The sequence below is a fragment of the Anguilla anguilla genome, chromosome 4, assembly GCF_013347855.1.
Source record: "Anguilla anguilla isolate fAngAng1 chromosome 4, fAngAng1.pri, whole genome shotgun sequence".
NCBI lineage: Eukaryota > Metazoa > Chordata > Actinopteri > Anguilliformes > Anguillidae > Anguilla > Anguilla anguilla.
This window is the reverse complement of record NC_049204.1, coordinates 40,439,679-40,460,257: the sequence shown is the minus strand read 5'-3', so window position 1 is coordinate 40,460,257 and position 20,579 is coordinate 40,439,679. Positions and strand designations below refer to the sequence as shown.

General features: G+C 41.2%; 1 protein-coding gene across 1 annotated transcript in view; it reads right to left on the bottom strand.

Annotated features, from left to right (window-relative positions):
• Positions 1-261: 261 nt before the first annotated feature.
• Positions 262-20,579, bottom strand: part of LOC118225513 (la-related protein 4B-like) — a 56,469-nt gene continuing 36,151 nt past the window's right edge. The window contains exons 7-17 of the mRNA XM_035413984.1: positions 20,361-20,464; positions 19,248-19,358; positions 18,138-18,191; positions 10,717-10,935; positions 10,193-10,299; positions 9,654-9,905; positions 9,263-9,308; positions 8,256-8,438; positions 7,534-7,658; positions 5,312-5,426; positions 262-4,620 (exon numbers count right to left, since the gene is read on the bottom strand). Coding sequence (XP_035269875.1) covers positions 4,369-4,620; positions 5,312-5,426; positions 7,534-7,658; positions 8,256-8,438; positions 9,263-9,308; positions 9,654-9,905; positions 10,193-10,299; positions 10,717-10,935; positions 18,138-18,191; positions 19,248-19,358; positions 20,361-20,464 — 1,568 coding nt within the window. The 3' untranslated portion in view covers positions 262-4,368. The remainder of the gene's footprint in view (positions 4,621-5,311; positions 5,427-7,533; positions 7,659-8,255; positions 8,439-9,262; positions 9,309-9,653; positions 9,906-10,192; positions 10,300-10,716; positions 10,936-18,137; positions 18,192-19,247; positions 19,359-20,360; positions 20,465-20,579) is intronic.

Sequence of the window (20,579 nt, the reverse complement as noted above, 5' to 3'; positions counted from 1 at the left end):
CTACTGCATGGTTAATGACCATGTTTTAAAACAAAAACGGATTCCTTAGCAAGGAAATAAAAACACGCTATCTAGCCCCAAATAATAATAATAATAATAATAATAATAATAATAATAAATGTTTAGTTGTAGTAGTAGTAGCCTATTATACATCGCCATGTTCCAACTAGGGAAAGGCCCGCGGGCAAGGATTTACCGTCATAGTTCCAAGAAGGTGACTAGTTAAGTAGGCTGCGACTTTCAGAAACAACAGTATTCAGGAACAGTGCCTAAATCTTTATTTCTTTCAGTAAGCTACATGTTTTTCCAAAGTAGACTGTTTACATCCCGACACAAGAGAAACGTAAATTATTAATAGCTGACATGTACTCTTGATTCCAGTCTTGATGAAAAAAAAGCCCTGGTTAAGACATTCATCAACAACGGTTACTGCAGTTAACGGGAATTGCCAATTGTCCACTGCAGTAAGTGTGACGTTACAGTTAAAAACAACTTTAAAATACAGTATCTTGGTACAGACAGTCCGGTAGGCTACGCATCAGTACATTCCGCTGGTGAATTTTAACACAGCGTAACTTTCTTAATCATGGTAAATTTACGAGCTTACCCCCACGAAAATGCATGGTGGTGCCAACTTATCAAATAATTGGACCAGGCAAATTAACCGGGATGGTGGAGATTCGCTTGATATGTGGTAAACAGATAATGGACGTAAAATAGAACCGTCAATAAAAGAAAAAAAAAGGCATATAGCACAATGCTTTATTGGGAAACAACCCTTTCAGACTTAAGTAGCATCGTTCGGCCAAACTATTCCCACCTCCTTCCTACAGTCCATTTTACTTTTTAGCAATATCTTATGACAATGATATCTTTCATAAATGAATCATTGTTCATGTCGTTTTGAAAACTATATTTATTTGTTAGCTTTATTTTTGTTTTCCCGTGAGATTAATTAACCCTACAGACACCAACCAAGTGTGAAGCATGATTTGAATGCAAAAAGTATTAAAATCCATACTTCCTGTACTGACACTTTCAGGACAACAGATTGGCATACATAAACATTCAACACAACAGCAAATTCTGACTTGATAAACCAAGGAAAACATACCGGTTGATGACCTGCATGTAAGGAATTTGAACCCGACTGTAGCCATTGCCTGCCATAACTGACAACAATGTAGTTACTGTTGAACTGGTTATGTCAACTGCCAAATTGCAAATGCTAAGATGGAAAGCAGTTGTCCATCTTTACTGCGAAGCTGCGTTAAGTCCCAAGTGAAATTAAAAGTTGTACGTAATGCAGACAATCAGAAAACCATTTCCATTCTGAAACAAGTGTTCACGCTGACGTGGATTAAAAGTGATCAACATACTTATAGTTCACAATAAATTTTGTGGGAATGACCTTTTTCCCTTTTATTTTTAACCACGCTAAATTGAGAGTAAAGTAGAACGTCTGTTTTCTGTTAAGACCGAAAGTAAATATTTTATGGGAATTTAAGGTAAACCTTAGGACAGTTTAATCGAAAAATTTATCCACTGAGCCATCTGCCACCACGAGCCAGATCTTGCGTTCTGATATTACAATGGAATGAGACATTAACACGTTTTAAAATTACAATCAAACCTCCTGTTGCGCACATCACAATGTAATGGTAGACTACTCAACACACCAAATAAAGAAAATCAAACCACAACATTTAGGTTTTAATCTACATCCAGCTCAACAGCAACATTAATATTTATTTTCAATGAGATCAATATTTTTTTAGTTCATTTTAAGGTATCTCTTATATTTTTTTCTGATTATTTACAACTGTACAAGCAAAAGCACACACTTCCAAGTGCACATATTTAATACAGTATTGACTATTTGCATTTACAGGAATTGTTTTTCCCCAAAACAAACTAAAACAAAAGTGAAAACAAAAAGTCAAAAGCTTTTCTTGTATTATATTACAAAAACGTCATTTTCTGCTATACTTGTACTTTTTTTTTTAGACCAAGTAAGACCAGTGACAGTAGACATGCCCATGTGTACTATGTCACTCTTGGTAACCCTTTTGGGAGTTGAAAAGCAAAAAACTAAGCGGTCTTATATAAAAGTTAAGGCAAAGTCATTTTCAAGTTTAAATAAAATTCAAGTTTTCAAATGCTGGATGAAAATGATGTATTTGTATATCCATAGAGGTTTTTTAAAAAAACTAAACAAAAAAACAAAAAAACAAAAAAACAAAAAAAACGCTTGTTTAAATAATACCTTTTTTTTTTGGAATAAACAGCATTTTTTATTGAGCTCATGCAGTGCATGGTTCAGATAACACCATTATGGAGGGAGGGTTCAAATAAAATCAGTATTTGAATCAGACTGCCAAACCAAGTGCACTGCAGTACTTTTCAATCCTTAAATTATTCCAAAAGAAAAATGAGATCAATCGTGTAACGCTTGGAGAACAAAATATCTGCCCCGATTCGATGTTACAGAAGGGAATCCGTTCTTGCAATCTAGGCACTTAGCCAAATAGTCCATGGAACCAGGGCTCACTATTAATTCAGAGTGAGTGAGGGAGACCTGGATAACTACAGGCAGAAGGAAGAGCAGAGACTAACCTGAAATGCAAAGCAAAGGGAAGGTTCAGACTCCACCATTCAGCCGTACCGACACCCAACATTATCAGAACTACTGAAGGGAGGAAGGACCCCCACCCTTCTGGAAGAAACCCATCTCACTTAATGTCTTACACCTTTGAGCAATGCCCCATGCCACCAATTAAAAAAAGAAACGTCTGTGCACGACAGCACACTTGAGCCAACCGCACAAGGTGACTGCGCTGGCAAGTAAGCACTTGGAGCCGATTACTTGAACCAAACCTTTCTCCTGCACACAGAGGTTTTCATACGGCTTTGAGAAAGACCTCATATCTTACACACTGTTGGCATTCTAACTACATGCCTGTAAATGTGCACTACGAAGAAAAAAAAAAAAGTGCCCCATTGAGGTTGAACCAAAGCAGTGCAACAGGAGGCAGTTCGCCTACAAGACAAGATGGATCACTCAGTCTTCTTCAGCAATCAAATTAAGGATGAATGACAAAGAACGTGAAAGCTCCTCCAGCCAAAAACTGCAACGACGACACTTCAGGATGTGGACATGATTCCGGAATTGACTTCCAACTGACCCTTTGGCTGGATCCAGATCTGAAAACGTCCACACAGTCTAAGCAGCCACAACAATCATTCCAACCCTTTACAGTCACCAGACAGCATATTTAATACTCCTGAGGGGTAAATCCTAAAGTGTGGTGCGAGAGGTGGCCAGTACTAGATCTTAAAGCTGAAGGGAGCCATATACACACAGGTAAACAGGGTAGATATTGGACTCCGGCCAATACCAATCACCTGTAGCATGCAACAAAAAAAAAAAAAGGTTAAAACTGGCACGGTCCACAAGTTTGGTTCCCTTTAACTTCACTATATAGATTCATTTCAGGGATTCAATTTCATTACAGTGCTTTGTGAACCTAAAGGTGCCAGTGTCGTCCCATGTAGATTCCATGCTTCAAGTGGCCTGAGAGTACCAGATTAACAAAAAACACTCCAGACAGGCTCTTCCAGATACCTCTTCATCCTGGCTTTGCCTTTAGATGTGGATACCAAGTAGCAGTCAATCATCGCTGTGCAGGGCAAGATTTGGGATTTGCTGTGGTATACATAGAGGTCTTCCTCTGATGCTGCCGGCCCCCACCTTCCACCTGCCTCATGAAAATATACATCATGTGCTGGTCACTTACGGATGGCCATAGGTTCTACAGCCGGTCAAGACTTGTGTAACAAGGAAAGCGGTGGGGGGGGGCAAAAAACCTTTCAATCATGTCAGCCAGCTTGGCTCCACGATTTGAATTTTAATACAAAATCTGAAGTAAAACATATGGCCTTCTCAGGAATAATCAACAGCCTGTTTCAAAGAGCAACTCAAAACAAAACAATTAAAATAAAATAAAAATGAGGGGTTGATCCAATTCCATTCCCAGCAAGTGTGCTTTGTTAACTCTGTGAGCTCTACTTCTGGCTTAGCTGTTTCTGGAGGGGGTTTTCCTCAGCCAGTGGACCAGTTGATTCATACATACCACTGCTACCACAACCAGAGAAAGCTCCAGATAACACTAAATGAAGCCAAAAAGAGGGGGGCCTTAAATAAATAAGTAAAATAATGACTGTGCTCTACATGCTAAAAGTGCTCTTGTTTTGCAAGGCTGTATCCTGGGCGGTGCCCTCTGTGCTGACGAGGTTGACCTTGGGGTGGGGTGGGTGGGGTGTGTCGATTAGCCCTCACATTCTCTGGGTTTCACGCAGCCTCGCAGGTTATCGTGGAGATTTGGGGTGGGTGCCCAGGTCACTGTTAGGACGGTCGGGGGGCGGGGAGGTCCGCCGCCCCGCCCCCGCCGGTCTCTTGGATTCCCTGGGCCAGCCTGGGTACTTGGGCTCCGCCCTCTCTCCGGCTGGGGTATCGGTCGGTGCGGCAGCAGTCGGCCTGGCGTCTCTTGCCGGCTGCACCACAGGCCCGTCCTTACCGAGCCTCTGGCAGATCTCTGCGTAGCTGGGTTTCCGAACCTCCTAACAATTGTGAACATAGTAAACTCACTGATAAATACAATAATTTGGGGGAATCACTGCGTACTGCATAACTGAATAAATAATAACTGTCTTGGGAAAATCCCAAGGTAGGAGGAGGGCTTTTGGGCTGCAGTTCACAAAAAACCAGAAGGAAACATGTACACATAACCTCTGAATTATGAACATGCAGGGAACAGGTTCATTCAGTTCAGATTCCTTTAACAACTGGAATCAGGATTAATTATGATCTACTTTCAGTACAGCATTTTTTTGAACATTATATTTCACTGATGGACAGTTCTTTTCTTCTGGCCATTTATATCAAACACAATTTAATGTTTATCAAGTGTCAAACCATGCTTTTTATATCATGGAAGTAATAATACCATTTCATTTAATGCTCTCGCCTTTTTGAGTCAACAAGAAACGTGTTCAGGCATGACAGCATACGGCATGTCCAGGTTTATAGCCATTTGGTTGACCGGTCGGTTTAACTCTGAGATCTGTGTCAAAGAGGTTCTCCTGTACACCTTGTCAGAGTTGCCAAGGCACAGGTCGGACCTGACTAACTGCCATCTGCCTTTCCACGCATTTCATTTCCTGCCACTTGTGTATTAATTGGGGTATGAATGAGACAAAGCAAACTAAGCATAACGTTAAGCACGCAGAGAAAGAGGCCGTGTTCTCTCACCACAGGTGCCCCGTTGACCTGGACTGGTTTACTGGTGGCGACGACGGCTGCAGGTATTCGCTCCATAGGGGGCTGAGTCTCCTTCCGATTGGCCTCTGCTGGGACCTTCGGCTCCCTGCAAAACAACACCACCAATCATCACATACTAGGCTTCGATTAACAGCGACAGGCCCGATTTCAGCATTTCCGCACGACGTGATTCATTTGCTAGGCAGACGCCCTTATCAAGGGCCACTTACACAAGCTTGCGTTCCCGCAGCTGGGTGCGTACTCAAACTATTAGCCTTAGGTCGTTCCTTCTGTCATAGCAGCAAGCAACTAAGGATAAAAAAAACAGACATGCGAACGCGCAATCGGGAACCAAGTGCTGTTCAAATCGTGCCTCGTCATTGCAGATACAGCTTCCCACACCGTACATGTGTCTCCGTTGACGCCAATGTATTCTGTAGTCATAAGCACACCGTCAGATGGTGCTGGGCTGAAGTGGAGTCCAGAAAACTGAAAAGTACAGCCTGCTCTCTTCTCATATTTAGCACATACAGGCAGTCCCCAGGTTACGAACGAGATCCGTTCCTAAGTCTGTCTTTAAGTCAAATTTGTAGGTAAGTCGGAACAGGTACATACGGTTCTTATTTAGTGTCAGTTATTCTTGCTAAATTTCTGACCAATGATTTGCTTTAAAAGCTTAATATTTTGCCATTTTGGGCTTGGCCCATTTTTTTGCCCAGGAGTGTATATATTTTATTATATATAAGCCAAGCAAAGTTTTCATGAGCGTCACAAAGTATTGCGTGTGTTCGTTATTACAAACCATTGTATTTAACTAAAATGTTTAATATAATAGGCCTTATGGCAGTCCGTTCGTAAATACGAGTTGTCCGTAAGTGGGACGTTCTGCCTGCATATAAAGACAATATCTACCATGTGAGAACAGGGCGGGTTCTACTGGGGGGCAGCCTAAAACAGTCATTGTCCGTAACTGAGAGTGACATTGTTGAAATGCGCATGCACGGCTAATACACACTAGTCGAGTAGGTGTCGGAATGCACCTACACTTCTTTTTGAACCTCCATTAAACGCAAGAAGCCTACTCTTACTGTCTACAAAAGTATTTCAGCATGTTCAAGGCACAGGAAATCAGAGGACAATTTGGATAACAAAACACCAAATATTTCTTATAGATAGGTAACTTTAGTGATATCATGCTAAGAATTAAGTTAACGTTAAATTTGATAGATTTGATAGCTAAAGATAATTTAATTAGATCTGATTTAGCTAGCTAGCTAATGTTGGCAACAATATAGCAATTACAAACCAAAAAACAGTTGCAAGCAGCAGCGCTGGCTTGACACACTTAACTTATCACTAGTCTCAATTTTTTTCAGCTCTCTCGTATGGCATTCATTTGGCTGTTCCGATTGGAAAATTGGTGACATGATGCATATACTTTGGGCTTTTTTCCCCACAGATCAGCAGATCTTCTTTTTTAGCCACCCAAAAGGATGTTATCATAGGATAGTTGTAAAGTAGACTATCTATCTGGTGCTTGAAAATGTGATAAGACTGGTTACGTGACTGAAAATATGATTGCTTCTGTGAAATAAAGATGTTTGGAATCTTCGAATCTGCTGAGCACAGGAGTGTGGGCCAACATAAGCTGCACTGTCTAAATCAGTGCAAGCACAGACATTTTGCATAACAGAAGCTACATTTGGGGCCATGACTTTTAAAAAATATGTATTTGCCAGAATCTATTGTCCAATTTAGGTTTAGGGTCTTATTGAGTCTCAATGAGTAAGGGTCATCTGGAATGTGGGGAAAAAAAGGATACAGTGCCATTTATGGCCATAAAGTCAAGCACTTCAGTTTCTGGGAGAGATTGTTCCCCCTGCTAGTACCCAGGGTCCAACTGAACTAGGCTTGCCTAGTCTTATCAATTAATACTAATACATGCATCTTCATGCTGTGATCATACCATTAAAATTTCATAAGCACAAAAAACTCAGTCCTACATGCAGCCAGAAAGCACAGCTTTCTCCTGTATTCCAAATCTTGTGTGATCAGATGACCCTCTGCTTTACTTATGGAGAAAAGATGACCGTCAGTTCCGTCGCAGTTTGCAGATTTTGAAGTCGTTCATTGGGCAGCGGCCATTTAATTTGCATTTTTGAATAAAAGAGTTCAACAGCAGGTAAGTGGCGCCAGATAGGGGCGACACTCACTCAGGGGAGCAGGGTGGAGAGGAGGGGCCCTCTAGTCGGTGGAGGGCTGGGGTGGTAACAGTCGGGGGCGGCTCTTTGGGGATCCCTGAAGGAGCGCAGTTGGTGCTGGGGTCCAAGTTCACATTCTAGAAAAAGAGGGGAGTAAAGAAGTCAGTGCAGCCCTTTCTCAAATGGGGCAACTTCTGGTATAACTGACACAACATCCAAACGGATGAGAACATGCACAGTCTGTTCACTGAGGACACTGTTGCACAATGTCACCTGGGATGAGTCACCCTTCCACGCACAGACTCAAAGACCCATCTATTTCCTCTGCCCCACCTGTTTTTTTATGGCCATTTGAGAGGGGGCGGACAGCATGCTAGTTATAGCACTCAGAACATAGAGCAAACATTTTAGGGGTGCGACTGTCCTCGACTGTAGCCGGGTGAGCAACTTGTAAAAAGAAGCGCCAGTTTGTTCCCGAGACAACCTGAGGTCAGCTAGACTTGTATGGTCCCTGGCCCCCACTCTCATCTTGCTATAAATACATTGCCTCCTGAAACGCCTCATGGGCAAACATCACACGCTTACAGGGACGGCAATTATTTTTCATAAATGTCGCATCTTGTTGATTTTGCGCTTGTGATGGGGCAGAGGTTATTGTAACAGGCTCAGGGAGTACTGGAAAAAGAAACCGCTTGTGTTCTTTGTGAATTATCCCAGAACAAAGAAACAATTACCCCAGCTCCCTTGTCCTTCGCGGTTCCTACGACGATGCTGGACAGCCGGCTCTCGCTAATGTCATCGGTCTTGAGCTGGCCAGCAGCGCCAGGCAGAGGGGGGAAGCTGGACAGGCCCAGTTCGAAGCTCGGAGAGGGGGGCTTCTGGGTGGGAGGAGGGGGGGGCGACTGCACGGGCGCCCTCTGTCACACACAAATTCAACCACAGCAACGTCAGGGAAGCTCAGCCCTTCAACCACTCAAGGCCGGTTCAGATTTTAAACCGAAAATGACTGTTTTCACACATTGACAGAAGACATTTTGTGTGGAAAACTACTGAGATTTAACATCTGCTGACTGCTACTGTGCTCTCCAGGATTCAACATGTCAAGTCTTTAAGTCGTTAAAATTATTAGCCAGTGTTTACATGTGGACTAATGTCTTTACTCATTCTAAGATTCTATTTAATGAAACCACATTTCATCTAGCATAAGTTTTTTTTGATCTGATCTGGACTTTACAGTAAGTCTGGACCCCCACATAGAGAAAAAAACACTACATGCAAATCATATTATTCATACATGGATAAACCAGGCGTTCATTATGAAAATATTGCATTGACAGGAGTTTAACTATGACACCGACAGACTTTATCAACACATAGCACTTCAACATAAGCATGCTGGGAATAGTAATAAGGTCTACAACAGCACAGACAAATTCATTAGAAACAATCACACCTTCAACTGGGTGAGAAGGTTGTTATACAAACAAGACCAGGTCAAACCTAGTTTATGGCTGGACCAAACCGGCCGACCAATGGTGTAACTTCATCACTCAGTCACTCAGTCACAGACATGCGCGGTGTAACTTCATCACTCACTCAGTCACTCAGTCACAGACACTCGCGTTTATGCTGCTGTTGCGGTCCAGCCAAAAAACAGACAAAACAAACTCCCGCCAAATAAGAAACCAATTTTCAAATGAACACTACCTATCCGAGACATTGTAACATGCACTGTACTTACTGTAAACTTGTCCTCCCTCTTCTTTCTATACCCATAAATGTTTTTCCTCAAGAAAACAAAAACAGTTGAATGGTTAATACACATCCTTTCTTGCGCTATTCTGTATCACACAGATTTACAATTTGTTACAATTTGTTCTCCTGCCCATTAGATCCAAACACAGAACTTGCATCCAAAACAGAAACCTTTCTAACAGAAGTAGTGAGATCCATCAAGTTCATCAAGGTTACAAACCCTATTCTTTTGTTAATTCTAATCAAAACTGTAGCAAGCCAGATGGTCAACATCCTGGGACAATGCTTGGCTGTAACTTCTGGACATGTCTGTGCCTACTGGCTGAAGTGGAGGCAGGAGGTATGTGCCTACTGGCTGAAAAAGAGGCAGTAGTTACCTTCCCCTGCCCATGGTAGGTGAGAAGTCAGCATTGATTGGCTCCAACCGTCCTGTCGTCCCACTGTCCCGCCTGGTGTAAGCCATTGTGTTGGGTAACCTTGTCCTGCTCTGGCCTGGGGGCCGGGTCTGGGGGCCACGCACCCCATTCAGAACACGTTCTGGGAAGTTGAAGATGGCGGGGCTTTCCAGAAGCCCAGAGCTGCGGTCCACATTAGGTAAAGTGGGCTGCAGGGGAGTCTTACTGTGGTTCCTGTGAAACAAAACCACATTGCTTAGCTGCTTAGGGAAAATGAGAAAAGCAGCAATGTAGCTACTTCACAGTCAGGCTTGGTTTTAAACTGCAATAGTGAAATCTCAGGTTAATGGACCAATCCCAACACAGCTTTAAAATATTATTACACTTCACAAGAACAAAGTCAAAGCTACTAAATATAACTGGTGGGATATATCTTGTTCATACTGGCATTACAAGTGCCAAGCCATCACAACTGTGGGAGAAAACAGCTATACAGAGGGGGCGAGAGGAGTTGCTCAAACCTGTTCCTGGCGGAGTACTGCCGGATGGTCAGAGGAGATGTGGCAGGCTTAAAACCAGGAGACGAGGGAAACCCGTTTATGAATCCAGCACTGGGAAATGCAGTTACCTGTTGAACAACATTTGAAACCTCAATAGGAGTCTGTGACAAATGTACAACAACAATGCAAACATCACAAAAAAGTACACAAACAATATGCCATAGTTTAATTCGACACAAACCAGCAACAACAACAAAACCTGGCTTGGCCTAGAAGGGGAGGGTATCCCCAACAGGACATCTCTTGATTACTCGCACAAAAATTGCATGCTCCTATTCCTATTCCTACGCATAATTCAAAGGCATGTCCAAATCAAAGTTCTTGTGAAAGCCTAATCTGGCATTAGAGTTGAACAAGTAGGGAGGAAGTTTCTGGTAGAGGTTGGCCTGGCAGTTATAAGCCACGGTTTAATAAAAGGGCAGTTTAAATGAAATTAGAAAAAAAAAGAATCATTTTCTAAATGATTAGAAAGAGAGGGAACAGACCAGAGCTGGGTCCAAGAAGCTATGCGTGGTGGTCCAGGTGTGGGGGCTGATGAGGCTGTAGAGGGGGTACTGCTGCTGGGCACTGTACACGGGGGGCATGTAGAACGATGTGTAGCGCTGCTGGGCCGTCGCGTTTATGCTGGCGTTCATATCCGCCTGCCGGTACCCGTTCTTTGGCAGGAAAGTGTTGATGGCGATTGCCTTTGCTTTTATCCTGGCCTGGGATTTAGGGAAGGGAGAGCAGAGGGAGGAGACAAGACCTAATTTTCCTGGATACGTACATTCTTATTGGTTAAAAAGTAGCAATCAAAAAGCTCCATGGCAGAGCTTTAAAGAGCTGGCAATCACTGATTTGTCTGAACTAATAAAGTGGTTTTTCTCTCCAAAGCAAAACAGTGATTGGCTCAAACCAATGACTGACAAATAGTAGCTCTGCCTATTTTGTGGTTTCATCAAGCCTCACTCTCCATCACAAATAAAAACCCATATGACATACTTTGCATCAGAAGAGTTGAAGAGTTAAACATAAATAACTTTGGCATCTTTATTAGTGCGTATTTATGCTGAACACAACTGCTGCAAAAATAGATAATTTCAGGCAGTGATCTAGGTCCCTGTGGTCTTTATGTGGTTTGAGGATTCATTCCCACTTGATTTATTGATGTACTTTTTTATATGCTGCCAACAGCTTCATATGGGCATTGCACAACTGCTTGTGGCTGAAATTTGCTTATCTGCTAGCGGGGTATATGTTTACCAGATGAAGCTGATTAATGGAATTCTGATTAACAACATCCTTATGTAAGCTAATGGGATTGCTAAATTAAAAATAAATAAATAAATAAATAAATAAATAAATAAAAATAAACACATACAGATCATGTGCATCCTATATTTAAAGATGCCCAGAGCACAATGCATACATGCTATGATAGTGCTCATGAAAATGAGACAAATTACTGAGGATGCCTTTAAGGAGAAACTGAACTCCTGTTTAATACAAAAGCAAATACAAGTCTGACTGTGACTGTTGGGATATTTTCTACCTATATTCCTGAGCACCCTGTGGGCATCCAGGAAGCAGAATCCACCAATCACTGTGTGTGTTGTTCTATTGGTTATTACCATGATAGTGTATGGCATGTACTTCATGATAGTAGGAGCTCCTTTCACAATTGTATTGTCTTAATTTGGTTCTTAAAGTTGTAGTTGGTAACTTTTTAAAAAAGATATCCAGGAACAGTCATGCTTACTTGGTAGCAGTTACAGAAGGAGCTCCTGTGAGAGATAACCAGCTCCATACGCTGTGTTTATGCCCGTAAATTCTGTGTTCCAAAACCAATTCATGTTTACAATATAAAAAGTGGTTTACAACATAAAACAACCAACAATGAGTGTGTGTTCACATAACAGTACACGTTGTTAGACCTGTTCAAAAAGAAACCATTTCACCAATGGTGGATAGACAATATGCTCAGGCTGTGCAAAGCAGAAGGTGACGAGAGCTTCAAGAGTGGATGGAGTTAAGGACTGACGCGGAGCTTGCGTTTTTTTTCTGCACGACAGATAGGTCTAAATTTCAGCAGTAAGTTACCTGCCAGCCAATTAAGTAAGTTAGCATCAATGAATTAACCCACTGCAGAACCTACGTAGTCATTACTGATAATGTTACTTTCGGCGGCAAGTACTTGGAAGAATGAAAGGTTTGCAAGCGTTATCTGTGTGGTAGGTACCTAGTACCTAGGCTAATTCGGTAAGCTAACGATACCTGTCAGATAGATTATTTTAGCTAGAGTCAGCTTGAATCCTGTTTGCCAGCTGTAACCAGTATTGGTTATGGTCTACACCAGTGGTTCCCAAACTTTTCAGGCAAACAGAAAATAATTTCTACTTTCACAGCACTAAAAAATGACATCTTATAAACATGTTTTTAGTTCAAAACAACGGCGCACACTATAAACTGGTTATAATTTTTGCTAATCTGTATTAGAAATAGACAAACGAGTCAAAATATGAAATCTATTTCATACAAAAAATTACATGTTGATAGTAGAAATGTCATATTTAGGTAATTCTCAGTAGAAAGTAATAGTAACAGAATGAGAATGAATAAAAAAATAGGCCTAGCAATCAACTCTGCCTGTTAAACATTTTCTTTAAAATGTTAATCAGAACATAACTGAAAACATTATGGGACACATGTGCCTGCCTGAGCCTCTTGATTTGAGGAGTGATTGAGGACAAAATGACCCGGAGGTCTTGTTCCACTGACAGCCGCTGCTTCATCTTATTCTTGAGGAGAGGAGAAAGCCAGTTCACACAAATAGGTAGAAAATGGTATCAGCACCTTGATGGCACACCACGAAAGGGAGGGATATTCCTGTCTCCTTAGCAGACAAACGATATCCAAAGGAAGATCGCCGTGTTGTAATATGCGTGTGCGATCCATCTGCAAGTCAGCGAGTTCATCTTCCGTGAATGTACAGCAGCCTGCTGCTGACGCTGTGGCAAGCAAGTGAAATGGATCCCGGACCCAATCAGAGAGCTGCTCATCTGTGACAGGAAAATATGACTCAAATCTCTCCTTCAGCGTTGTCAGGTGAGAAGCTATATATTTGTAAAAAGTTACTGTCTTAACAGCAGTGCCGTTGGATACCAATGGGAACATATCAGTGTTTTTCTTGATCACTCTCTTTTCACAGCTGTATTTTGGATCAGATTTTGTCTGATCACTGTCAGGATATTATTTTCCCATTTCCCGGTCAAGACCCTGCTCTCTCAGGTACTGATCCGTCACCTTAATCGCATTGCAGGTGGCATGAGTCTTTACAAAATAAAAAATTCTCATCAATACCATCACCATCCACTTATGGCAGTCCACCATCGACTGAAGTGGCCACTGAAGTCTGCTGAATCATCTATTTGTACCACAAATCTACCACTCTGCTGTAGTTTGATGACTAAGTTAAGATTACTGTATGACAGACACTTCATCAATGCATCGTTTCACAGTATTGTCAGATAAGCGGATTTCATCAATTACTTGGACAGCATCTGGCCATATTATTGTGCCTACAATCTTCTTGCACGCTAGTAGAATAAGGAACTTGGCAATACTATGTGGCTTCTTTGCTTTTGCCACCAACTCGGCCGCCAGACATGCAAATGGCATCATGCCTTCATTCTGCCTCTCGTTTAGTGTTCCAAAGCGTCTGAAATATCTCTTGATATTTTGATTTTGAGTTGTAGCTTGGATGCTTTGTATCAAGATGCCTTTATTTTATTTTTTGGGCCATATGGCTGCATTGGATAATTTTTCCCAGGAGATCGGGCATGCCGGGGTGGGACACAACACCGCCACACCGTACTGTAGATAGCGGTCTTTGTATTGTCACAGGCTTGCGTCATTTGGCTGCTGTTCGCTCGGGTTCTTTTTCGGATGTAGATGGCAGGGGATTCAGATTTCCGAACAGTTCACAAATATATCCATTTTGGAGTTTTAACTTTTGGCACTGGTAGTGTGCTGGAAATCTTTCCAAAGAGAAGAGCGGAAGCAGCACACTGGCGGGAAGGAAACCTTCATGTATTCACCTGGCTGCAACAATTCATTGCAGACCAACATGACCTCCTATTAAACGTAAAAATAGACCATCTTGACAGCAAACATACTAATATTCATGTCTTGATGGGAGACTGATGGGAAAACACTAATTTGCTTGAGTGTAATCTATAATGTACTGTACTCCTGTAATCCTCCTTGTCAAAGAGTCATAGCTATAAATGCAGATACCTGCTCAGGAGGCGCGCAGAGAAGCGGGGGGTTGGTGTGTGCCCCTTTCTCTGTGGGCAGGGCCATCAGGCGTTTTGATTTAAGACTTTTTTACAACATTGTGACCATTGCGATAGTTACCAACTGCAACTTTAAAGATTGTTTATTTTATTCTTAAAGGCATTGAGCACTTATGTTTTTAAATTCAGCCATTTTTATTCACATTTTGAAGTTAACAGTGGTTAATGCCCTTAACAACTGCCATGGTTAAACAAACTATGTAAAATTTTTACAAAATCATATACTTAGTAGGCATACCATTTCATCAAAATGTAAAGAAAACCTTTTTGGCGGAAATTACATCTACGTGCAAAGTCAGCTTTCATGAGGCAAATTTCCACAGCCATGCTAATGCAGGCCAGTGTTTTATGGTTTTCCACAGTCGCTTCTGGGCTTCAGCAGTGCTGCAGTCACACCTTCTTGGTGACTCAGGTCAGTGCTTTTGGCCTTTCCAATACTTGTTCTTCACAAAGCCAGTCAGCAACGTTTCCGCTGGTAAGGTTTTGCAGTGGCGTGACGGCAAAATCCTTGCCGCCACACCATAATAAAAAAAATAATTAAAATAAAATTTAAAATTCTAAAATAATAAATTATATATATACTGTATATAGCCTATATATTAAATATTTCTGCCTAAATGCGCTTTCAAAACCATACTGTCGCGTCCACATATTTATTTTCAAAAAGAGCCTAGGGTGCTTGCTCCTTTCTGAGGTGGTCGGAAGACTTGCAGTGACCAAAAGACAACGAAAAGGTAGGTAGTGACGCTTCAAATATTACAAAAATACCAGTGTTAACCAGTGTTTGAATTGGACCAAAATACATATCGGTACCTACTCCTCAAAATACATACTGTTTAAAATAAATTGATGTTGGTAATCAAAATAAGAGTCGGTACTCATATACAAGTCCCGACAGCTCCTGCCCATCTCAAGCACTGGCATGAACTATCATTCGGTGATGACAACTGGCGGATCCTAACTCTGTTCGGGTGAGTGGAATGCCTCATGCAGTTGTCTGATCAGACAAGTAAAAAATAAATGTGATAAATATGTAACGTTATCTGAAAATAAACAGTGTTTGTCGCGGCCGCAAATTGTTGGCAAATCGTCAAAACAGTGCGAATTTTTAAAAAAGATTTTTTTAGGGCATTTAAAATGTTTGAGTGATTCCACTACTTCCATTTCCATACTACAACATGGTGATTTTTTTCCATGAAAACGAAAGGGGAAGTGTTTATTTTTAAGGTTTTGTGAATGTAGTGAGCTAGCAAAACTGAGTTAGGCTACAGTTGCTACAGCTGACAAAGAGGGCTGCATTCTAATTACGATTATGATTATAACGAGAGGAGCAATCTCACAAGCTGCTGCAGTGTCCAGAAATGAATACAGATAACACTAGCTAATAAAAAATACATTAATCAATTATCTAAGTTAGTTAGGAAATTTTTGTATCATGCTTCTCAGTAGAATTAGAATGTAACAGAACAGAATCTTTAAAGCCATTTTTCTCGCCTTTTCCTATTTTTTTGCATGGACAATGCATGTAAACTCCATCACTGAGTGTGAGAGAGACAGAGAGAGGGCTTTGAATGTGGACCCAGCTCAAATTATATTGTTAAATAAAAAGGTAAAACATCCTAACTAATTAACTGTTTTGTCATTGTAATTGAGTTAATTTAGCAGAAGAATGTCCCTTTTAAAGTGCAATATGTAACTTTTCTTAAGTATCAATTTTGGTTATATAGTCCTCTATTCTTGAAGATAGAACTTCTAGATGGACAATGTTCTCTTTTAATTGTCCTCACCCCACCATAACTCAAAATACAGGCCTATTTTGCTTCAATATTTACAAACAATACAAGGGTTAACCTTTTATGGTTTTAAAGTACATCTAAAACTACTTTTTAGCTCTTGCAAACTGCTATACCTTGTATCAAGAGCTCGTCAGAGCTAAAAGATAGATTTAGATATTTAAAAAAAAAAAACCTTTAAGAAATCTCAAGAGGTTCATGTTTTCAGTCTTCATAGTTCGCCTTTGCTACACCCCCCCCCCCCCCACCCACCACCACACCAAGAGATCGATTCCACAGGAAACACTGCCAGTCAGGGTAAAGGGGTACAGTCAATCAGTACGTTTACAAGCACAGTTGAAATAGAGCTATATTAACAGCAGCTTGATTTGGCCAAAGATGAGATTAAATTGGATTACTGTCGTTGTCCCAATATACAAGACTCGGAAAGAATCGAACTATTGATGGAGGTGTGTCTGACTAAGGCTTCTTATTAATCCTGCTTCCTCCAATTTTGTCACAACTTTTTTGAATAGTTCGTCATTCCGCGTTTTTCTTCCACCCATGTATTTTAGGATATTTAACTCCTTTAGTTGCGATAGCATGAAGTTGGTCTCCTTGTCTGTCCAGAAATGTGTTTTTTTCGCCATGATACTAAGGAGGGCAAAACTGAGCTTTAGAATGTCGCCAGCAGTGTATGCGTGTGAGCTTGACAATGCATTTCTCACAGAAAAGGTTGTTTGTCGCCTTTTTTAAATTCATTACAGTGGTGATAGAAGTGACAATAATTAAGTGGTACTGTGCTGTTAGCCTTTATTGATCGCCGTACAAGGTGATTGTGAAGTACAATTGGACAGCTCTAACCCATAAAAATGTACTGTGAATGGCAGGCTACTTGCTCAATCGAACGGTAAATGTGAAAAACATTCGATTACAGTCAGCGGCACCGAAATTTTCAGTCACACCCTCCATAAAAGGCAAAAGTCCCAGTAGAAGACTGAATTAAATATTTTAAAGTTATATATTTTCTGAAACGTTATCGATTCCGCTTGGCCACCGTGAGCGTAAAGTTGCTATGTAAATTACGGAACGTGCAGAGCGCCTAGGCCAATTGTAGTCCGATTGAAGCGTATACATGCCGTAGTAAATCGACCCCGAACCGCATTATCTAGGTATGTTAGTCCGACTTTGAAAAATTCAACTTTGTACAATTTCAGTCGGACTACGATGATTACATGATTTTTAAAAGTCCAGTTTTAGCCGGACTAATACAATAAATCGACTTTTTCAAACATCATGTAAACCCACTGATTGAGTGAGGCTATCACAGGAAGTTTGTTATCATATATGGAAATCAGCAGTCACATGGACAAGTGCCTACAAAATCAAGGAGGCATTGCATGGGAGGGATTCAGATGGATGAGATGCAGGCACCTCTGAGAACCAATCATATAGTAGGAATAGCAGAAGTTTGAATCCGTCATGATGCAAAGGTCTTTAGGCAAGAATTCGCTCAAGCCTTTGACTGAACATGGCTGTACAGCTTGTGGCAATGTGGTTATTGTAGTTCTCAATGGTGCCTGGATTGTGTTGGCGACAATTCAGGCAATAATTGCAGCAATTTTTTATTTTTTTAGCCAGAACTATACAATGCACTGGCATTTATTGTGGATGTGGATTCCTCCACAAAAAAGTGGTTCCGCAAACCAGTTTATTCATATACTGTTATTAAGACACTAAAAGGTAGCAACATTTTGCCATAAAGGACCAAGACTTTTGTGATTTAAGTCTATGGCTTACCTTGATAGATTTCCCTTGAAACGTTTTCACTTCTTCTCTGAGATATCGGTAGGCCTGGAAGCAGGACACAGTGGTCAGGGCAAGATGAGGACAGTCAACAGTGGTCTACAGGTGATGCTGGATGAATGCAAATGACAATAACTAACTGCAACAGAAACTTCTAACTCTAACCAGGCTCAAAACAAATAAATTCTGTTCCAAAGCGATATATAGCACACTCCCTGCACAGTAGTTTAAATTCAACACTGCATAAAGTTGCCCATCGCAGTCACCTAGTCACCCTTAGAAGTGCTGGCCTGTTCTCTCTGTTAATTTACCAAGCGGTTCTTTTCTGTATTACACCATTTTCCAGGAGTACAGCTTGACTGCCTTTTAAGGGATCATGGAATCATTTTCTCACTTTTACCCACACTAGCTAAATTGAGATTATATCGATTTTCATTCAATCTGGAAAATGTTTGTTGGGAAGTGATGTGTGATAATCTATGTCAGTGTTGTTGTCCAAAAATAAAGACTGACCGATTGATTGATTTCCATCTGAACTACACTAATTACTGGGGCAGCTGATGCCACTGAATCACTGTTGCTTTACTGGGCCCCATTCTGGGCTCTTTATACATGAAGAATTTTTATTACCAAGTCACACAGAATCAAAGTAAGTTCCAGGTTGATAGAGGACAGATGGAAGGAGCAGACAATACAGTTTCTTGAAATTTAACACAGCATCACCACTCTGGCCAAAGCCCTCCTCAGGGCCTATGACTCCTGAAGGATGCCCTGCTTCAGGAGTCATAGGCCCTGCTACTCTACTGCCCACTTCTCTGCTTTTATCCCTGACCTCTGATCGACAGACAGACACAAAACAATTATCTTAACAGTTTTCGAGTATAAACTACAGCTCAGTACATGTAAATCTCTTTTGTTCTTGTTTATCATGAATGTCAATAACAAGAGGGAACTGTATACCCTGTGAGAAACTGGATCTAAAAATATAACTAGCAATACATGATACAAGCTAACAGACAACATAAAGCACAATTACAGCGCTGATACTCCAGGGCGTCTGAATGCTTCTCGCTTTAAGTGAATAGTTTGACTGAGGGAGATTACCTGCTGTGCATCTGCTTCAGACTCAAATGTGATGAACCAGTTGTCATTGTAAGCAAACTCACAGTTGATGAATTTGGGCAGGTTCTCTCCTTTGAAGAGAGCTTCCACCTCCTGTTAAAAATTAACACATGATTCACACATCGTACAAGAGAAGATGAGATCATAGGCCTTACTCTTTGACAGGGCCTTGCAATTACAAGTCCATTTCTGTTCTGGTCTGGTGAAAGGCTGGCATTATAGGTCAATAAATCCTGCTATGAAATAAGACTTCTATTGCAGGAAAAACATTAGGGTGTATCTTTACCTATCACACTGTGTTTCATGCATATGTGCTGCTCCTCTGGTACAACATCCACCAACGTCTTTTATTGCCGGATTGATGTCCATACTTTAACTTGCACTATTTAACTGCGCAGTGCAGTTCCACAGTGCTAAGCTTAAAAGTCCCTTAAATTGAAGGGAAGCTCAGTAGCAACTGCTCCCACCAAATTATTTAGGAGGTTTTATAATATTGGAGGAAGTGCATCTGCCATCAGACCTCAGTACCTCATCCAGAAGGCTGCTGCTCCTGTGATCTACAACCTCCACAGGCTCAGCCAGATCACTAATTCTCATCTCCCTCCACAAGCTAAACAAGCAACTCAAACCGAATTCAAAACCTTGGTGCTAGCCTATCAGACAGATGGATGGACCGCTCTGTTATTTGTTCAAACCTCCCTGTTCTGCCACCACTAGTAGCCCCCCAGAGGTGTTCAAATAAGAAAATACAAACAATCCACATCTACATCCATGTGACATTATGGAATCAAATTTGTATCGTATATATTAATCCAAAATAAAAGTCCAGTTAAAATGACTTATGGGCCAAAGTCACTAGTGGGGTTCATTTGATGCAGTACACATGGACATGATCATCTGGAGCAAACAACACAGCATAAATTGTGACTTAGGTAACAAACCTGAAGTTTCCTACCTCACAATTTATTGTATTATCATCATGGATTTAAAAATGCAATCTGGGACTCCCAAAAGTCTTTTAAGCACATCTGCGCCACAACTGATATAAGCAGATTGGAACAGCAGAAAAGAAGAGCATTTAGGGGAGCAACTGACCTCTATGGGAGTGGACTCTGGAACTTCTCTCAGGATGACGATGCAGCGGTTCTGGTTCGGTCTCACCTTCTCACCCTTTTCATCCACTTGTACCAAAGGCAACGCTGAGGGGAAATCGCCACAGTGACTGAAAATCATCAACCCTCCACCTCCCTCCACCAACCACCACCAAAAAACTTTAAAAAAAAAAAAAAAAAAAGCATCAGGAATGCACGCGTA